The sequence below is a fragment of the Chinchilla lanigera genome, unplaced genomic scaffold, assembly GCF_000276665.1.
Source record: "Chinchilla lanigera isolate Chin_1 unplaced genomic scaffold, ChiLan1.0 scaffold00009, whole genome shotgun sequence".
NCBI classification, from domain to species: domain Eukaryota; kingdom Metazoa; phylum Chordata; class Mammalia; order Rodentia; family Chinchillidae; genus Chinchilla; species Chinchilla lanigera.
Window position 1 is genome coordinate 19,843,685 of NW_004955410.1, and position 22,116 is coordinate 19,865,800.

Below are 22,116 nucleotides of genomic sequence, written 5' to 3' on the forward strand. Positions count from 1 at the left end.
GAGAGAGATCCCTGATGGGTATGGCCTCAACCATGTCTGAATGAGGAACTTAATGGCACAATTCCTGCAGCGAACAGGCTGCACGAAGCCTTGGCTCTTTCTGCCACAACCATCATTCCTTTTTTGGTGCATGGTTTCATTTAGTACCAAGCCCCTCTGCCCCGATTTCCATTACATGCTGAATTAGTTTTGTTGTTGTTAGTGTTCAGGCAGATCGCTCACTGCTGTTGTACGCAGTTCCAGCCGTATGCAGCGTCTCAGCACCACGTGACCTCTGGGCAACACCGTTGACCCTTCTGTCATTTTGAGCTATTGTGTCCTCTTCCCTCTCATCAGTGACTTCTCTGGATGCCGCTTCACTTGACTCCTGCTTTTAATTGTTACCATTCCCCAACATGTGGTAAATTCTCTGTGCATCTTGCATGGATTATCTCAGGGCTTTATTTACCATGATCAGCAGGTTAATTTCCGCAGTCCAGTTTCGTTCCTTACACTTTGCCCCTGCTTCCTAGAAGCGGGCAGAGCAATCTGTTTGGGACAACTAGCTCACTAGCACAGGCTGCACGAGCCGAGATGTCTACTGAGTCCAGGTTCATGATATAATTGATGAAGCCAGCCAGGTGCATTCTTTTAATATAAACACTGTGTTTAATTATCAAATATGTAGGAATTTTTTGTATACCTACAGAAACATTTATCTTCCCTTGATTGTTCTTGAATCACTAACTGTCAGTCTTTCAGTTTTCCCCTTGGTGCAACAGTTACAACAAATAGTTTGTCTTTTACTTCGGCTTTAAGAAAAGTTAGCATTTATAAGTGGCAGTTAATCCTTAGTTTCAGTGTCAGGAAAAATAATCTTAAGTGGAATTATGGTAATATATAACACGTATATAACATGTTTCTGTTATGTAAAAGAATGCAAAAGCACAGGCTGTGCTTTCAAAATCATGCTTTTCAGTTATGTAATTTTTATCAGATAGGAGTAGTTAGCCCAGAGTTTTTAGAAGATTACCATCTTAATAAAATTTTGTTCCAGGTGGTGTGTTCATTAAAAGGGGCTAATTAAATCTTATGCATAACTTAATTGAATGAAAATAGACTCCTGAAGGAACTGACTTCTCTAAAAACTAATTTATTTCCAAAACTGCTGGAGTCTGAAGCCCATAAAGGATGCATTACCTAAGGAAAGTGTAACTCAGTTGAATTCTCATTTGCCTCTGTCTGCAGCAAAGGTGGCTACATATAGCCCTTCTCATCCAAAGTTCTGATATCACAAGTTCAATCAAGGCAGTTATACCCTTATATTTACACATAATTAAAAAGTGGCTGGTGAGTAGGTAACGTGTCTTTTCAGCTTTGATCATTGTTGTATCCTTGGTGCCCTTCACAGCAGCTGGTATAAGTATATATGCTACAAATACTTGTTAAGCATATGAAAGATACTACTCTGACTTGACCTGGTCAATACTTCTACCCTAATTACAGTGAAATAGAATCAGAAAACAAAAGTACCTAATGTTCTGATTCTGCACTTCTAATCAATCAGTGCTGATAATGGCCACCATTGAAAGTTGGAGGTGAAGCTCTTGAATATAGAAAATTGAATTGTAGAGAAAAAGGCATCCTTTGTTCTAGTCAGTTTAGTCCATGAGGAAAAAAGATAAGAGAGAATAAAATCGTTAGCAGTGCAGCTGTTGAGTGATCAGATACAGAAGGCTGAGTACACGCTGTTGAGCGGTGCGTAGATAGCTGGGTTAATGAAGAAGGACCAGGTTTAATACATACCTGAGTGAAAACCAGACAGCTCTATTAGTGTCAGATCTCGACAGTCCCATAGTTAGGTGAAGCAGAATCTGACAAAATATTGAGCCCCCAAAACTACATCCTAACATGAGTAACATCAGGAATTGTTCTGTGACTGATGATTGAATTAAATTTACTGAATTAAGGTTGCTGTTTGGCTCCCATGGTTAAAGATACACTTTGGAAATAATTAGATTCAAAGTGATAAGATCAAGAAGATGTAAGGCTGTGCAGCAACCACGTTAGATGCTGTGGTTGTCATATGAAATGGAACAACTGGTTTGTATTACACTGTACATGTATATATTTACACAGGAACATTCTGCGGAATTTTGTGAGACTCCTAGTGTACATCTCTTACTGTTTTCCTTGACGTACAGGAATTGCTGTGTTCCTCAAATGTTCTTCTCATTTTGGTATTGCACTAACTGTAATTTTTCTCTTTTCAGCCCCTGGAGGAACACGCATAGATGATGGCGACAAGACCAAGATGACCAACCACTGTGTGTTTTCAGCAAATGAAGATCATGAAACCATCCGAAACTATGCTCAGGTAGAGCCTGGCATTGAGAGGTTGCCATTGTTTTAGAAGAGGGGAAGCGTTTGAACAGGACTGAGGAAAACAAAACTCTGTAGCCCACATTCATAATAGGGATGTTCTTAAACATGTGAAAAGACACTGAGTTACATTCACAATAAGACAGTGGGCTTAAAAACAACAGAAAGCTTTTTTTTTATTTTGAACCACTTGCCTGTCAGGGATTAGGATATCAGGTACACAAAGCAAGAGCCAGTGGGAGTGTAAGCTGGTTCTGTCTTTTAGGGGAAAGTAATATCTTTCAGAATATAATAGCACATTCCCTCTGACCCAGTACTTTCAGCTCTCAGACCATCCTCCAAGCTGTGCTTACCCATGTATGAAATGGCACCTACAGTGATAGTCATTGTAGTATTGGCTGTAGTGCCAAAGCAAGAAAACAAAACAAAAAAAAAAACAATAGAAGATTAAGTGCAATTTGGCAATTTGTATTAATAAAGATTACCATATAGCTAAGAAAAAGGCAAGAGGCTATTTTTGTTGCATTAGATCTATAAAAGGTTAATATCTAGATTAAATAAAAATTGCAAGTCAATAAGTTAAAAAGATGACCTATTAGTAACAGATACATACAGGCATTTCAAAAGAAACACAATCCTCTCCCCACCCCAAAATGTAAAAAAATGTTCGAAATAATTGGTACTAAAGAAATTCTTAGTAAAATCAGAGCATTTTGTATGCATTTGCTTGGTAAAAAATCAGGTAGTTATTAGTCCTAATAAAAGCCTGGAGGTGGTGAGAATATAAAATGGACCTATTAGGCGTCGCCTTTTAGAGCTGGGCATAAACGTGTTACAACCAGCAGTAGTAGGGTTGGCGTGTTCCTGTTCTCAGATGTCAGTTATTCTCAGCTCAACCATTAAGTGAGCAAGACTTGGGTCACAAATCTTGTTATACTCATTGCAGTATATGCGTTGGAAAAGGCCGTAGGAATTAACCACAGCTAAGTGAAAGAAGGCTGTAAAGACTGTGTCTTTCATTTAATTATTAAATGTGCAAAGCATGTGATGGTAAGTAATTTGGGATATAAGGCCATTAACAATCTAAACTTTAGGCATTATTTTTAATCACATGCTATTTTAGCAAAGATTTCTTTTCCCTTTTTTTATTTAAGAAATGTATAACATAAAAACTGAGGTATTTTTCTTTTGAGACAGGGTCTCACTGTGTAGTTCAGGCTGGCTTCAAACTGCTAATGATCCTCTTACCCCAGCCTCCCAAGTGCTGAGATTGTAGGCCACCGCACCCAGAGAAATATTTTTTCATAGTACAAAAGATGAAGTAGACAGAATCCAGTGGACCAGAATTTAATCTGTCCTCTAAAAAATCTTTGTCTCTGCTACTATGCAATGAACAGAAACACTGTGAGAAGAAATACATGGAAACAAGTATCCTTCCTTCAAAAGTTGATGTTTTTAAATGTTGCAGTTGCCTTTTTCTGTATCAGATAAGGGCAGTTCACAAAGTATCACAGTTTCTAAATTCAGATACTGAATCTGAATACTTAGCTATGGTTTCCATATCTGCCAAGTAACAGTGTCTCTCACCTTCCCCACTGAATTTTTTCCGGGTGAAATTAATACAGATACAAGGTATATTATTCATTATTTCAATTCCATTGGAAGGAAAGAAAAGTAGAAAAAAATCTGTACAGCTATTTCCACAAACAAGTAGTGAAGTTTGCCTCTTCATTATATCTAAATTGAATGGTTTCTTTTTACAAATGATTTCATTTTTCATTTGGGTTGTGGATATTGGAAAGAGAAAACAATTTGATACCTCGCTTGAGTTTAAAATTCATTGAATACTTACAGATGAACAGAAAAACCTGGTGAATGAGGCTGTCAAGCAGAGAGAGAGTACATAAAGGATATGTGAGGGGAGATAAATCTTATAAGCTGTTAGCTCATTGGAAAATCCTTTTGTTAAATGATGACTTTTGTTCTCTGATGTGGACATTTACTTGTGGCTATTTAGATAATCACTCTTGGATAAAGAGAAGTATTTTTCCTATTCATTCATGTTAAGAAATGTGAGTTCTAGTGTCAGTTGGACATCAAACTGTAAGATTTTAATGCAGTGTTTTTTCTTACTGCATATCAATTCCCTGCCTGCTTCATTATTCTTTTGCCTTAAAGTGCTAGTATAATTTTTACTTTTGAGCTCTATCTTAATTACATTACAAAATACACCAAAAATTGTAGGAGTAGGGGCTGGGGATTTAGCTCAGTGGCACAGTGCCTGCCTGGCAAGCACAAGGTCATGAGTTCGATCCTCGGTACTGGAAAAAAAAAATTGTACGAGTAACTCATTTAGATATAAGAAAAAGGAGCCCTATTCAGAAAGCATATCCATGGGCATGAAAGGTAATCCATATTTACAAGATGCTTATTTGAATGAAAACAGTCCACTTTCGTCTAGTCTAGAATGGAGCTGTCGGAGCGGCAGATCCTAGGGAGGAGGCCAGTAATCTTCATTGCTAGTCCATTACAGTGATTCCTGCTTGTCTGTGAGAAACACGTCCGTGACCTGTGTAGAGTATAATCTGCCTGCGACTCTGCTGTCTCCCCAGCCCGCCTCTGTCTCTGTCATCATGACCCCTCCCTGTTAGTTACTGTCTTCATTCTCTGTGTTACATGTTAAAAGTCCTATTCATTCTTACTGTCATCACATTATTTTTGGTTTTTCTACCCAGTCTTTTCTTGAATGAATTTGTTTTATCCTTTAGATAAAGGATTTTATTCTTGATTTTATTCTTTCCCTATGTCATAGGAATGCCTTTAAAATGCTTACAGCTTTTATAGCTCTATATGAATGTTTATACTTATTATAGATCTGTGAGGTAGTTAAGGTGAGTTTCTATACTTCTGTGGATTCTTAAATTGTTTATATCATATTTTCTGTTTTATGTTTAGGTCTTCAATAAACTCATCAGGAGATACAAGTATTTGGAAAAGGCATTTGAAGATGAAATGAAAAAGGTAACAGACTCAAATGTAATTCCTGCTCCTCTGAAGTGAAGGAATGAAGGGGCACGCGCAGTGATACTCCAAGAAAAGCTTGTGGCATAAATGATTTAGTGTGACAAAGCATTAGCTAAATGCTAAGGAGGAAGTATGTGATTACCCTGGGCTTTTTTAATTAATATTTAATGTGAAACAGTGCTTTGTTTAATAGGGATAGTTTTACAGAGTATGATCTTAAGTATCACAGAGCTTACAATGAAAACTAGAGATTCCAGATATTCAAGGACAGTAGGTGTAATGTAAAGCTATATGCATAAGGGTGTTTATCACAGTGTTGAGAAGTAACTTAAATTGGCTATAACCAGTAGTAGGACACTGGTTATAGCCTATCCATATATTAGAAGGAACGTTAGGCAATAAGAGTGAGACATAGCTACAAAAACTGATGAGGAAAAAATACCTGTAATAAATTAAGTGACAGGCGTGCTGGCTCACACCTGTAATCCCAGCACTCAGGAGGCTAAGGAAGGAGGATTGCCACAAGTTCAAGGCCAGCCTGGCCTACGTAGTGAGTTCAAGCCCAGCCAGAATTATGAAGTAAGACCCTGTCTCAAAAAAAAAAAAAAAAAGTGCAAAATAACTTAGTAGTTTGGCCTTGGTCAAGGTAATTTCTTTGTTCCTGTTTTCTCATATTTAGGAATCGAAACTGTTTCTATTAGTCCATTTTCTGTTGCCATTAATACAATAGCATAGACTGGGTGAGTTATGAGGAAAACAAGTTTATTTCAGCTCATAATTCTACCGGTTCAAGGTTGAGTGATGGTGTTCTTGCTGCAGGAGTCCTATGTTAGCTTGGGCGTCTCATGGCAGGAGATGGGGGTGCATGTGTGCACGTGTAGGTCCTGGTCCCTTCTCCCTCCTCCTGTCCAGCTACCAGGAGTTAGTCATGACTGTCTAACCCTGATCATGTCCCAAGGGCCCCCTGTACATATTATAGTTGCAGTAAGTTCCTGCCCTCTCAATACCTCAGTGGAATTAAATTTCAACACACAAATCCTCGGAGGACATTCAAACTGTGTCATAACACTGTTGTAGGTGTGCATGCACAGAAAGTGTGATCAGAAGGGTGTCTGGTTCACTCAGCAAGGTTTTTCTTCTTGCTGCCTAGCACTCTGCCGGCTTCCCTGAAGTCCCCAGCAAGTTTTTACTTCTGTCAGCATATTACGTTATAAAAAATATATGTATATGTACACATATTTGTGCACTTAAAAATCTGGAAGAACACATGTCAAACTGCTAATGATGTTAATTCTAAGGGAGTTTGATTACAGGGTGTTTTTCCCATCTTTATATTATACTACATTGTAAGATCTCATTCCACAACTATATACTAATTTTTATATGGAAAGATTTTAAATGGGGGTAATTGTCCACTGCCCTGCCCAGTGCTTAGAAAATAACAAGTACTTAAATAAAGGGATCCACATAGGAGAGGCATATAAAAAGTTCAAATAAACACTATTACCACTTACATTTTTACCTCTCAGCTCATTTTAACCTTGAAAACATGCCTAGCTATTTTACTTGTGCATTGGGTAAGCTGTTGAAAAGGATTTCTTTTGCATAGTGTTTCTATATTTTAGAGCCATCTCTGTTGAAAAACATGATTATAATATTGGACCATTGAACAGTGTGATTATTTAAAATGATTGTACATGATGAAGTAGATTTTTTAGATGAATGAGTATTCCTTTCATCTACTCCTGGTGCTCCGTGGAGCTTTGGTCTTTGATGCACTCACTCCCTTGATCTCTGGCTTTTAGGGAATTTTTAATTCATTGAAAATTGGATAGGTATGGATGGAAGTCAGCTGGACGATTTTCATCCTAGTTCTGCCACTTATTCATAATGTAAATATTTGGACAGTCCCATAACCTTCCTGTAACATCGTAATTCCTCAACTGTTGGGGGATAATAAATTACTGTTACCTACCTACCTCACAGAGTTATCAGAAGAATCAAGTCATCAACATGTAAGTACTTAAGTCTGTATCGATACTGGTTATTTTTCATTGGTGCCAAATGATAAAAATATCAACAGGTCCCTAAATTGAGTAGTAGTAGTCACAGGAGAACTTGGTGCCGGGCCTAAGTGATAAAATGGAGAAGACGCCTGGCATACAGTCAAAGCACATAGCAGAGGAGAGTTAGGAAAAAGGAGGGCAGCCCACAAGACTGATCCCTCTTAAAATTCAGAATGGAAAGCAATCCCGTTTGCTTTTGGCTGCCACTCTCAGACTTTCTAGAGTTACCCCTTTTTCAGTTCCCTTGACTATTTGGGAAGAAGGATTGGAGCCCTGGCACTCAAAGGCTCAAGGAGCACCCTCACTCCCCCCGGCCTCACCCGCCCTTGGGCCAAAATTGCTGTTCCCACCCCGCACCTCAGGACTTCCTGCAGCCTATTTAGCAGTCCCTTTACCTCATGTGTTCCATTGGCTTCACCGCAGAGGCGGGTAGTAAAACTAAGCCAAGAAATAGGTTTTGGATCTAAGTATTTTAAAAAAATCAAGAATTTAGAAGATCCTTTCCACTTCCAGCATTGTTACTGTGAGCACTGTTATATGCTGAGAGCTCAGAAAAGTGAATATTGGACGTCAGAATCTTAGCGTAGATTCCTTGCAGTATTGTTATTGATGGTGACAGTGGTTTTGGTTTTGTTTTCTTACCATGAGAATTTTGTTACTCCTCAAAAAAAACAAAAATGATCACACGTGTGGGGTGATAGCACCACAACTGGAAAAAGCGTGCAAGTCAGTGTATTGCAGAAATCATTATGCTCATTATGTGTCCTCAGCCTTTTTCACGCAGGAAGTATCATCAGAAAATATGGTGAATGTTGAAATACTTGAAAATGTATTACTGTGAAATGTCCATTGCCATTAACCACCCTCAGAATACTCCCCCTCGGTTGTCACACTCCCCATTGTACTTAGCAAAGTGTGTTTGACTGTGAGTTTTCTTTACTTTAAACATTCACCTGATTTTTTGATCACCCTGTGTATGTGGCCACATGTAAATGACATACACTGCTCTGCAGATGTCTTTTTCTTTCCTAAATCTTTATAGCCATGTATGAACGGACATAGAGGGAAAGTGCTGGGTCAGATCACACTGCCTCCAGTAGGGTGTGGTGTAACTGAACGCGTGCATTTCCAGTGTGTCTCTCTGCTCTGCACACACCCCGCTGTGCGGGGCTGCAGGGGCGGATGTGCGTCCGCGCGTCATTCTCCCACTTTGGTCCTTTGCTGTATCGACATGCTTTCTTTTGTTTGACCCACAGCTTCTCCTCTTCCTTAAAGCCTTTTCTGAAACAGAGCAGACAAAGTTGGCGATGCTGTCTGGAATCCTGCTGGGCAACGGCACCCTTCCCGCCACCATCCTCACCAGCCTCTTCACCGACAGCTTAGTCAAAGAAGGTACCGTGCCCCGTGTCTCACTGGCAAATGTAATGAGAAAGGGGGCAGAGGTGGAAAAATACCAGTACCTCTTGTCAGCGTCTTCTACTGCCTGTAAATAGTACAAAGAGTGTACATGTTCACAGTAAGAAAGCAGAAGGAAAAACATGCACAGCTATACATAGGCAAAGACTGGAATCTTCGTTTACAATCTTAAAACCAAAATCTTACAATTCGGTGTGTTCAGATGTGGTGCTGCATACCTATAGCCTCAGCTGCTTGGGAGGCTGAGGCAGGAGGATTTCAAGTTCAAGGACAGCCTGGGCAGTTTAGCAACACTGTCTGAAAATAGGAAAGACTGGCATTTAGCTCAGCGGTAGAGTGCCTGCTTAGCATGCAGAAGACTGGGATTGTATCTCCAGTACCACCAAAATCAAGCAAAGAAACAAAATCTCAATGCCTAGGTTGACTATAGTAGGATCAATCACGTCCGAACCATCTCTTTCAACTGAGATGCTCCTCCACACTTTGCTGTGACAGTGCCTCACTGACCAGTAGTGTCTCGTGCTATATGCAGCATTTATTCTTTTTGTAATAAAGTGTCTGTAACACTGACCCCCATGTAATGAAACAAACATGCAACCATTACCCAAGCAGACTGTAAACTGCATGGCTTGCAAACGTGTACCAATAAAGTTTTAACAATTATAAAGAGAAAAATGTAGTAATCAAAAGTATGAGGTTAAAAATTATCCCACCCTCACATGGCCACTCTCCTGAAGAGTTTCCTCTCTAGATCTGAGGAAACAGTCTCAGATGCTCATTCTGATCACACTGGAGATCTCCATTGTCTCAAAGACAATGAGTATTTTTGGAAAGAAGTTCATGCTTGCTGCAGAAAGAGGCTTTTCTGAGAACTGGAAAGGTATGCATACAATGACTTGCTCACAGAATAAAACAAAAAGTAGGCTGTTTTCTTTTGGGAGGATAGTGATATTCAAATTATAATGCAACACAAACAGTTATTTTTCATTAAAAAATAAATTAATGTAACTTTTGTGAGAACATCTGTTAATTCTAAGACTTTAAAAATTGTCCTCCTACACACACCAAGTCCCAGCCTCGTTCATCCCTATAATGAAAGGGGTTGTAGTTTTCTCATAGCTAAGGAAAAAATACAGTAAGTTAAGAGTCACACTGCATTATTCAGAGATTCTTTATAGTGTTTGTCTTAAAGCACCCCTCATACCCCCCAGAGATTGAACCCAAGGCTTTCTCCCTGAGCTACATTCCTAGCTCGTTTTATTCTTTTTATTTTGAGATGCGGTCTTGCTACATCTCTAAGTTATCCAGACTGGGCTTGACTTTTGATCCTCTTGCCTTGGCCTCCCAGATTACTGGGATTAATCTACCACGTTGGCTAAAATGGCTCATATTTATGACAGTCTATTTTCTGTAATTAGCATTAGTCTGTTGTTAATCTTAGGATATTTGAATGTGTTTTTTGGAGGAAAACTCTGGTACTTCCCTTTTCTTTCTGGTTATTAACCAATTTACACACACACACACACACACACAAAGGAAAAATTTAAACCTTGAACATTAGTGATACTAAATTATCCTAGCCATTACAACATAATCGCTCTCCTAGGTATATTAAAAATCCAAGTAATTGCTGCAACATTCTTTGAAGTACTACCCAAAACTAAATCACATGGATAGATGGACAGATATGTAATAAAGTAAATATAGCAAAGCATTAATAGATGTAGAGTCTAGAGTATATATATAAGTGTGTGTGTGTATATATATATACATATATATGTGTATGTGTATATATATCGTTTGACTTTTCTGTATGTTTGCATTTTAAAGTTAAATATTGAGAGGAGGACGTGCCTTTGCTGTGGAAATGACATGTAGTACCTGTGACACTCTTTTTCCTTGTACTATACCATCCTGAGAAACTAGAGGAACTAGAGACTTAAACTCCTGTTTTCTATTTAGGAATGGGTTAAGAAATTATCTTCCTCCTACCTCCTGTCCAGCAAACGGTCAAGAGGGTAGGTTCATTCCATTTGCTGGACGAATGACTACAAAGAAATTTCCCAAACCTCACCAAGCGCTGCCCTCAGTGCAGAGTGCTGGGTTTAAATCTAGATTTTAGACTGCTGCTTCTGACCACAGTGTTGTTTCTCTTGTGAGGCAGATTACAACCTAGTCTTAATATGATTTAATTATGTAAATTTACATTAAATTTTAATATTGATTTTTATAAACTAATAATGCTATAAATCCATGTCAATAAGTTGTTACCTTAAAGTTCTCTGGCTTATAAGTTAAAATTTTATTTTATTTAACTTGGTTCCTCTGTTTATTCAATTGAAAAAAATATCAAGCAGAGTTTGTGTAAATGATAAATGAATTAAATACTTTTATCTGCAAGTAGCTGGAAGATATGCATGAAACTGGCATATAAAGACACTGATTGGCTGACATAGGCCACATGACCAGTGTTGGCCCAATAGCAGTTACCAAAGAGATAGTGTGGGCAAATGAAATTAGGTCATTACACAATCAGTCATGCATACAAAGTGTTCCCAAGACTCAAGACTAATCAGAAGTCACCTGGCCTGGGCAAAATGCAGGTTCTCTCTTACAGGGAGTAAAGGGTGCTTAGCCAACCAATAATGGATGAAGATGTCAATTAAGGAAAATCAGTTAAACATTTCAGGCACTCCATAACTCTTCAGTAAATGAAACATAAATTTAGAATTTTGAAGTGCTCACAAAAGAGCCATGTATTAGTTACCTGATTATTTATATTTGGAAATAGCTGATAACTAAATATGGATCTATGATTCAATGGTTTCCTGATTAGCGTAAGTACTTCTTTAAAAATTCAAAAAAGTAGCTGAGCATATTACGTGTGCTTCTAATCTCAGCACTTTAGGAGGCTGAGATTACAAGTCTGCATTCCACCTTGATATCTTGTGGCTTAGTAAGGAATTTTGAAAAGGGCCAGGAATGTAGTTCATTGCAAAGGCTCTAGGTTCAATCCCTGGTACTGAGGGTGGAAAAATTCAAAAAAGGGTTTATTTTAAAGAGCCGTATTTATAGATTAACTCATGAATATGTTTAAATGCTTTTTTTAAAAAAGAGAAACAAAGTAAATGATGCGTGTGCATCCATAGCTATACTGTGTGCCACCATTAACCGCTTACTGCTGTCACTTACCAGCAAAGTACTTGCCATCTGTTGACACTGCAGTTTTGTGTCTCCTGGTTTTTATTGTGCTGTCTGGTTTGGGTTTTTTTGCTTATTTTCACAAACAGGACTTTTTATTTGTCACTTTTGAAAATCTGAATATTAAACAGATACTTGAACTGGTGGTTCACATCCACCAGCTTATTTCACATTAGTACCAGTAGCTTTTCCAGAACTTATGGTTTCACCATGAAGCTCCATGAGTTTTCCCAATGTAAACTTGGGCTGCTTCCACATTTTTGCTTTTCTAATGAAAACATTATGAAGAGGACAGAGAGCCTGGCAAGCCTTTTCTGTGTCTTGCCAGTGCTGTCTGGAATCCAGTCATTGACTACTTCCTTCAAGCCACTTGTCTGGACTTCTTGGGCCATGATTTCCATCATCTTCTGGATTTGGTGGACCTGTTGGTGCTGAGCATAAGAAGTCTTCTGTATCTGATAGTTGCGGTTTTTACTTTTTAGTAAAACCAATACAGAACACAAGAGCAAATAACCATTGGCAGACTTGACGTCAAGATGAGCTTCAGTCGTGGCCTGCCATTTTTTAACAGAGAACACACTCTGTCATGAGGTCCGTGCCACGGAAGTTAGTCAGGTGGGTTTTGCCACAATAATTTAGTGTGAATTTTCTAAATACACCTTCCTCGTTCTTCAGGTCAGCAAGTTTCATTTCAAACACAAGGCCCCGAGGCCGTCAGATGCCATTTTGGTTGTGTGCCTAGTGTTTTGCAGTATTTGGTACATTGAAAAGAGGAGGTGCTTTTCCCTTCCACCAACCTTTCGTGGAAAACGGATCAGCCGCTTTCTTCTTGGCTCCTTTTTTGCCACTTGCTGTTAGGCGGTTAGTCTCGCCTCCTGCCATGGTGCTGCTCAGAAAGCCAAAGGAGATGGTCACCGTCACGGACGTGAGATGCTGTGAGCCTCAGGTGACGCAGAGGACTGAGAACACTGAGCTTCAAATAGGTTTTTGACTAAGTAAAAATAAACACATAGAAGCAGGGAGTGTGCTTTGAAAACCATTTTAATTTTTCTTTCTCATAAGATGTTCTCTTTGTACTAATGAAAAGAAAAAACTGTGCCCACAGGTCGTCGATTTTCCCTCTCTGTCAAATCAAGACTTTCAAGTTATTTGCCCATTTTAGTAGACCTAGTAAAAACCGTTGCCCGGTGGTTTTGTTTCTAAAGGAATGATATTTTCTTCTTTTTTTTTAAACAGGCATTGCAGCCTCATTTGCTGTCAAGCTTTTTAAAGCTTGGATGGCAGAAAAAGATGCCAACTCCGTTACCTCTTCCTTGAGAAAAGCCAACTTGGACAAGAGGCTGCTTGTAAGTGTCTTCACGTTAAAAAAAGAGAGAGAGAAAGAAAAAAGACTGTAAGCAAGATGCTCCTGGGAGAGCTTTGACAGTTCCTGTGTGTTATGCACAGTTTAGAAACCTGAGCCTCTGCTGAATTGGAAAAGCATTTCTTTTAATTCTGTATAATTGGCCAAAAGAAACTAATTCTGTTTTCATCTTTGGCAAATAAATATCCTCATAAACTTAAGGGACCACAGGGAATGGAAAGCTGTTCAGATCTGGAAGTTAGTTGCTATAAGATGCTAATATTTTATCAGAATCAAAACTGTCTTTGATAAGCAATAACTTTATGGAAACCCAGTTCTTCAGTGTGATTTGTTTTCTTTTTTTTTTTTTTTTTTTAATTCCCTGTGTGTGCACAGCCTTGAGTATAATCCCCAGCACTGAGGAGGGGAAGATTCTGTCAGTCCCACAAAGTGAAATTCTTGTAATATCTTGGGCAGCAGTGATCTCAAATATGTTAAGTAGTTTGCTAACAAAATCAGAGTTTGAACAAGATTGGAAATTGGCTATGGAAGAAAGCACACAAGTTAATTACAGTTAATTTGAAACTTCCATGATCACAACTGCTAAATTACATTTTTATTTCTCCATCTTTGTATTTTTCAAAGAAAGTCAAGAAAATTACTTTGTTTTTATATTTTCTGTCTGCACCCTACAATTCCTTTCTGCTAGAAGCAACAGCTGCGCAGATGACAAAGGTTTCTCCCAGTAGAACTGCTTTTGCAATTTTAAGACAGTGTCTAAAATGAAAATACCCCTGCCATGTGCTCTGCACTGTCTGTTCTGTGCTATTCTCTTCCAGTGTGTTTAAGTGCGGAAGGGTGCTAATCCAATAATTAGTTCAAAAACCCTCCTCAAGAGAACTTGAAGATAATTTTCTATATGAATAACTGTACTTTCAATCATTTAAAATTCCTTTGACCCTGGAAGTTCATCTTTTTGTCATGATAAAGAAGAACGTTGAAGCCTACATTCTAATGAATTTCTGCTAACAATAATAACTTTGATTTAGCTTATATTTATTGAATGCATACTGTGTGCCAGGCATGAGCCTAGAAACTGTGGTGCTAGTATAGAGCAGGATAGGAAAGTTATCCAGGGATGGGGTCAGTGATAGAGCTCTTGCCTGGCATTTGTGAGGTCCTAGGGTTCGATCTCCAGCCCCACCAAAAAAGGAATAGCAAATTCTGGTAGACTTGGGGACAGATCCTTATTAATAGAGGCAAAAGTTATGAAAGATGAGTAAATATAAACTGTTTCGTGCAAACATGCGATGAAATTGTCTTTAACTCTGAGCTACTACATTTTAGAAAAATAGCATATTACCAGACTTTAGCAATCACCTACTAATGTAGTATAGAAAAATTTACACTTAAGAGAGAAGTGAAAATGGAAGAAACTGTCCCATTTTACTAGAAAAGGGAACAATGACTAAGAAATTGAAGAAGTTGCTATCTTCCTTTATTTATTAAGTACATTTGAAGTATATTATATACTGGAATATTTCTGGGAACTAGATATACTGACGGGACACAAATAAGCAGACTCTCGCTTACGGGTGCATGTTCTGTTCCAGGAGACTGAGCAAGTAGGCAAGTGAAATGTACATCATAATAAAAGATGGCAAAAAATGATACTGAGAAGGGTGAGGATGCCTTTTAAGGTATGAGAATATGGGAAGCAATTTGCCAGGCCCCAGGAAGACCTGTGTGATGAAGCAACGTTTGCGCAAAGACTTGAAGAAGGTGAAGGAGTGTGAACTATAAAAAAGAAAGAAAATGTGTAGGCCTGGAGACATGGCGATAGAATGTGGATAGTTCAGAGGAGGAGCCAGCCCAGGCCGTCTAGGCACGGGCTTTTATTCCAAGTGAGATGGAAGCTTTTGAAATACTCTTTGCAAAATGTGTATATACTGTGCTTTAGATTCTTAGTCACCCTGGTTGTGGTATTAGAATTGATCAGGAACAAGGGCAAAGCAGGGAGACTTTAATCCAGAAATGAGATGACCGGGCTTTGTACCAAAGTAACGCTTGTTTATGTTGCCAGGTGTGCTGGTTCATCCCCTAGTCCTGGTTCCTCGAGAAGCTGAGGAAGGAGCATCACAAGTTCAAAGCAACCCTGAGCAACTTAGTGAAATACTGTCTCAAAATAAAAATTTTTTTAAAGGGTTGGGGCTAGGCCCCTTCTGGGTATCTTCCCAGAAGAATTAAAAACATCAAATCACAGTGATACATGTGCACCCATGTTTATAGCAACACAATTTGTAATAGCTAAATCGAAAACAGCCAAAATGCCCATCAGCTGAGGAGTGGATTTTTTTATAATGGAGTATTATGCAGTGATAAAGAGGATAAATTGGAGACTTTTGTAGATAAATGGATGTAACTCGAGACCATACTTTTAAGTGAAATAAACCAGACACACATGTGCAAACATTATATTTTCTCCCTAGTGTGAGAACCTGAAAAAGTAAATAAGATCCAAAATGTATAGTAAATATATATTGTAAAATTGGAAGAAACTGTTCAAAAAGAAAGAGAAACTGGGATGGGGAAAGGAAAAAAGAAGGAAAAGAAAAGCAAAAGAGGAAATTATTTATTTATATATATATGTATATAAGATAGTTATACTAGTAATTTCTCTTAGTTCATTGAAAAGAAAGGTTTGTGCTAATATTGTTTGGACAATTAAATGCTGATGTCTTGTACTCTAAGTACTTAATTTAAAGATAACAATATGTAGTATATTAACCATTGTTACTCCTCTTACCTTGTTTTGAAATTTTTTTTTCTCTTAAAAGAAAACAGCTTCAGAAAGTGGCAAGAATGATGGGCTGAATGTGTTTGCAGTAAGGGGAAGGGTTTTGAGTGGATGAATGGAAATGTCTTGCTGCAGTAAATTTTTAAATTAAAGAAAGAGGGGTCTGGGGATGTGACTCAGTGGTAGAATGCTGACCTGGCATATGTGAGGCCCTGGCTCCAATCCCTAGTACTTCAAAATAAAAACAAACAAAACTGAAAGCAGAATAGGTTTTTCCAACAAATATAAACAGTGTTCCAGGCCACAGAGAGTGGCTGAGAGAGAATGACATGGTCTGATTTAGACTGACTTTGCCTCAGTTTAATCTGAGTAATGATTTTTATTATTCATATTTTGCCAAACCTAACTTTAGATCAGACTTTGCGGTCACTCTCCTGAGCAGTCCTGAGTGCAGCCCGCAGAGTGAAATAAATATCGCCCCTGGTGCCAGTTGCTCTGCCCGTGAACATTTCTAGAAGTATAAACCGGGTCAGGCAGCGAAACTGTACTGAGGCTGAGCTTGTCATGTAGACAGATTTCTACTTTATACAGTTATTGTGTAGAAAGGACCAAGTCTTTGTGATGCATAGAAGAAACTCCATAAAATTAAATTAGCTCCCGCACCATATTTGGAAGCTCTTGAGTGGTAGTGAAAATATTAGTGACAAAATTTCTATCCACTATGAACTACTTGCTTTAACATGGATGTGTGCTGTATTTGATAGCTGTTCCAGCAGCTCTGTTCTGACACTTTGAAACATGTGATCAAGAACAATTATAGGATGCTAGTACAGGGAATGCTGTAACTTAAGTCCTGGCAGAGAAGCCCTCTTGGCAGTGTTCCTATACTTGATGGCAAACCCTTTGGAGATCTCTGCACCTAGACTTACATGGGAGCTGCATCACCTTTGGCTATATAGATGCAAATCTACCCAGTATAAGGTTTGAGTCTTTTTTAGGAATTTGAAAATGTGAGAACTTTGAAAGTTGTCTTAATTTCATAGTTGGGTGTTGAACTCATACAGGATTAGCTCGTGACTAAATGTTACTGAGATTCTGCCAAGCTGCCAAGATGAAATGAGGTAAATATGAGAGAAGCGAGGGTATATTGCTCTTTTGGCGGAAAAAATTGCATTCGAATTATGAAGAATTGGTAGGAATTACGAAGAATTAGATTCCATCTCATTGTGAGTTTGAGAACCACCATCTTTAATAGATAAGGACAAAATTCTCTGTTACTCCTGAGCTAGTATTTTAGAATAATAGCAGCATTTTCTCAGAATGACAATAAAGGTCCTTAAGAAGATAACAATGTTTTTTTCTAATATCTGCAATCATTTTGGCATTACTAAAATTGACTTTTGTCTATCAGCTCATAGTTAAGAAAACTGTCAATGTGTGATTTCAATTTTTCTTAATTTAAAACAATGCAGATATTATTTAAAATTATCTTGCATGTAATTTAGCACCGTTAGTCCTGTGTTCACACATGCTCCCATTGATTATTAGAGTAAAGAAATAATAGGATTAAGAGCTCAGAACAAGTGAACCTGGTTTATCTAAGTAGCTCAACATTCTCTTTCTTTGAAAAATTGCTTCACTTTAAAAGTTGCTTAGTGCAATAAATATCTTAGAGATTTGTTTTGAAAACCACGCCTTGTTTCTTCTCTTCCAAATATATCTTTATGATATTATAATATGAAAATTTTGCCCTTTATGCTTGCTGAAATTTGAACAGCTTCTTGCATAACAGCCTCTTTCCTTTCCTCTTCCAGGAGCTCTTTCCTGTTAACAGGCAGAGCGTGGATCATTTTGCTAAGTACTTCACGGACGCGGGGCTCAAGGAGCTTTCTGACTTCCTCAGAGTCCAGCAGTCCCTGGGCACCAGGAAGGAGCTGCAGAAGGAGCTCCAGGAGCGGCTGTCTCAGGAATGCCCGATCAAGGAGGTGGGAGACCCCAGGCAGCCGCAAGCAAGGCTGTGGTGTTTCGCAGTGGTAGAGTGCAGAGTGTGATCCCCAGGAGCGGGGAAAAATGGACAAGAGGAATTATGTGCGTAGGTCATGGAGCACAAGCTTTCCCTCCCTCACAGAGAATGCTTTTATCTTCATTCCTATAAACTTCCTCCCCTGTTCCTGCCATTTATATTAGCTCAAAGTGTTGGCTCAGAATCCTGCATTTTACCACATTGTAGAGTGCACCAGAAATTAATGTTTATTTCAAACAAATGACTTAGTTTAACATGCTACTGTGATGGTCAAAATATTTCACCTAACACACAGATCTGACTGCCGACTATTAGAACATACCATAATATAATACTTTTCTATTTTGTTACAGATTGTCTGGTGAGATTAAGTGCTTTATTCATGTTTACAATCAGTACGGGGTATTTTGTGTGTCACTGGGAATGAATATATAGGCTATTTTTTTGTGGTGCCCGAGAGGAAACCCAGAGCGTCCATGTGAGGCAAACCCTCTACCACTGAGCTCTACTGCCAGCCCGTGTGTGTATACATGCACGTATGTACACACAGTTTCTAAATCTATAGTTCTGTAGCTATGTCTGTATCTACTTAAGTATTGGAGAGAACTTCATATTTAAGCTATTGAAAAGACCTTTTATATGACCACCCAACGTTCAGTGGACAAATCCTTTCCCTTTTCTGCTTACTCCCCAAACCCTGCCCTTCCCCTGCCCTTCCCTGTGCTCTAAGCTGGTGGTGGCAAGCCTATGGCACACGTGCCACAGCGGGCACGCAGAGCCCCCTTTGTGGGCACACAAGCCAAGTTGCCCCAGCAGCCAGGCACCGGGTAACAGTTCCTTTCTAAACTAAAACTTCAGTATTTAGGTTGAATTGCAGCGTTGGCACTTGTGGTAAACAAACGGTTTTGGGGTTGCAGTTTGGATGCTCATCTCTGAATGGTTCGCCATCACTGCTGTAAGCCCTGCAAGGCTCCTAGCACGGTTGAGGGCTGGAAAATTTCAAATTGATATCATCAGCACATGCAGGTGTTGAAGCAAGTCCCATGGCTTTGAGATCAGCAATATACTCAATAATTTTCTTCAAGCCAGAGCTTGTACATGACTTTTCATGGGAAAATAAAGGAAAAACAAAGCTCATTATGACGCTTTTAGATGCAAGGGTGTCAGCCTGTTTTGTAGCTTCCCAGGCAGCTTGGAGAATGGTGTTGCCCAGCCACTGCTGCTATTCTGTGATCCAGGCCAGAAGCCAAGAAAGCAGCGTCTCTTCCCTCACAGAGGAAAGGGAAGTGTTTTTACTCACTTTCTCATAAATGGGGCAAAATACCCAATGCCTACAGCTCAAAGCAGGAGGGTTATTTCAGCTCAGGTGCAGTCCATGGTTGCTGTGCCTAGCAGCACACTCAGCGGCAGAAATCGTTAGCGGATGATCCCCTGCTGGTGTAGCGGCCTGTGATCCAGTCACCTCCCAGGGGGCCCACGTCTGAGCACAGGAAGCTTTGGAGGGTAGAGTCCTGCTCTGCTATAAAGATGAACTTGACTTATTTGTAGGAAAATGGGTACTTCTCAACCATAGTGTTAAGTGAAATAAATCAGATGTACAAGCTTAAATATCGCATGGTTTCTCTGATATGAAAAACCCATGGTAAAAATAAAAGATACAGAGTAGGAAGTAGGGAGACAGATCATTCTCAAAGGGGAAGTGGATTAAGAAATGAAGGGAGGGAAGGGATAAGGGCTGAGAAAAAGGAAGTAGGATGTGTTGTGTGCGTGTACCAGCTCCACACAAGGCATGTAAACACGTACTGCAAATGTGCGAAAAAGGGCGGGACTCAGGAAATGAAGGGGGTGGGAGGGAGGAAAGGGAAAAAGGATGAAAAAGAGTTCGGATATGCCGTGAATGTGTGCCCGCTCCCCACAAGGCATGTAAGCATTAGATACTACACGCATACACTACTATACTACAATTTTAAAAAAAGATTTAAAAACACCATAACAGAAAAACTAAAGTTGTTACTTGTAAAATAGTATACTTTAGATAATTATCGTTTTTACTCACTTCTAAGGCCCTGAACTCAATCTGTGATTTTATTTCAAAAAGAAACAGCATTCTAAGTAAATATGATATAAAATACATTGTTAGGCAGACCTGTATTCCATACTGGTAGATCTGAGAATATATATACATATCTATGCATAATTTAAAGGATACAAATAACCTACTGGGTATTTCTGAATTGATGAGTGTTACAGCTTATATCGAGATATCCCTCAAAGTCTCATGTGCTCATAGGTGGGGCTTTTAGGAGCTGGCTACATTTAGGACATGTGGGGTTAAGGGTGTGTGGTACTAAACTAGTGGTACACTAATTGGAATGAGCATAGTTCTGGATGGTACCACTGAAAAGGCTGGTAGCCTGGATGGGATAAAGGGGAAAGGCCGGCTGGCTGCTTGCAGTTTGCTGCTTTCTGCTTGCCATGAACTGTTTATCCTCTGCCATGCCAGCCTTGGAGCCAGATGACTATGGACTGAAACCGCTACCAACTGTGAACTAAAGGTTTCTTCTTTGAACTTGTGGTGTTGGGTATTTTGTCTCAAAAGTAACTAAGACAATGAGTGTCAAATAAAGAAACTTGTCTTTGTATTTATAATATATGTACAGATTAGCTTTTCACTGAGAATGAGGCAAGGGAATCAACAAAGGTCATTATCGAAGAATAAATTGTAGCAAATGGAATTGTGCAAATCCAGGAAGTTCAAAATCAGCCAGGCGTGGTGGTACACACCTGTAATCCCAGTACTCGGGCTGAGGCAGGAGGATCACAAGTTTGAGCCCAGTCTGGTCAACTTAGCAAGGTCTTTTTTAAAATTTTAAAGGGAATAAGGGTGTGGCCTGATACAAAGGCCCGGGGTTCAGTCCTTGGTACCGTGCCCATCCCCCAAAAAAGAAATTTAAAGTTGAGATCAAAATTTACAACTATGTGCCATTTTGAAACCCCAAGAGAGTCAAAGTGGCTCATGTTCTGACACCACCCCAAAGGGGCTGCAGCATGTGAAGCACAGCTTACAAAATAAAAGTCCCTTTAGTCCGTACAGGCCAGATAGAAACATACTAGCTTGGAGCTAAAAATAAATCTTTGAGAACAAATTATGCTGTTTCTTTTCTCGTGTAATCTGACGATGTGTGCCAGGAAAGAGAGGTGAGCAGAGCAGTTCTTCACCTGCCTCTAGCGTGTTGTGGATTGGACAGTGAGCCGGGACCTCTCACCTCCTCTTACTCTCTGACCCTCTTTCTGTTAAATGCAGGTGGTGCTTTATGTCAAAGAAGAGATGAAGAGGAACGACCTCCCGGAAACTGCCGTGATTGGACTGCTGTGGACCTGTATAATGAACGCTGTGGAATGGAACAAGAAGGAAGAACTTGTTGCCGAGCAAGCTCTTAAGCACCTGAAGGTAAAAGGGCCCACTGTGTCTCTTGAGAACATGAAAGAGCTGGGTGTGGTGGGGGATACCCGTAATCCCAGCACTTGGGAGGCTGAGGCGCAGGAGGATAGCAGATTCAGGACCAGCCTGGGCACCTGAGACCCAGTCTCACAGAATAGACAAAGCTGGGGAATAGCAGTTAGGCTCTACCTCTGATTTTCCCAGGATTAAGGTAAATATATACAATCTAATATTTTCCTTCTTAAACTGTCTGCTTCCTGATGTGCTCCAGATGTAAGGACATAGGCAATATCCCAGAATGGATTTTTAGTAAAAATAATTCCAGAAAAATCCACAGGCGCATCACATGTTGATAGGCACATTACAGAGAAATACAACCTAAATTACTCACTTTTTTCTATTCCATTGACAAAAACTTAGGAAACCATAAATTGATAATAGAAT

The 22,116-nt window shown here is 39.3% G+C and overlaps 1 protein-coding gene and 1 pseudogene across 1 annotated transcript in view; one reads left to right on the top strand and one right to left on the bottom strand.

Annotated features, from left to right (window-relative positions):
• Positions 1 to 22,116, top strand: part of Bzw2 (basic leucine zipper and W2 domains 2) — a 41,640-nt gene that overhangs the window by 10,677 nt on the left and 8,847 nt on the right. Inside the window, exons 4-9 of the mRNA XM_005377337.2 lie at positions 2,253 to 2,356; positions 5,317 to 5,382; positions 8,708 to 8,843; positions 13,305 to 13,414; positions 18,022 to 18,192; positions 21,535 to 21,681. Coding sequence (XP_005377394.1) covers positions 2,253 to 2,356; positions 5,317 to 5,382; positions 8,708 to 8,843; positions 13,305 to 13,414; positions 18,022 to 18,192; positions 21,535 to 21,681 — 734 coding nt within the window. The remainder of the gene's footprint in view (positions 1 to 2,252; positions 2,357 to 5,316; positions 5,383 to 8,707; positions 8,844 to 13,304; positions 13,415 to 18,021; positions 18,193 to 21,534; positions 21,682 to 22,116) is intronic.
• On the bottom strand, positions 12,046 to 13,266 carry LOC102011964 (annotated as a pseudogene).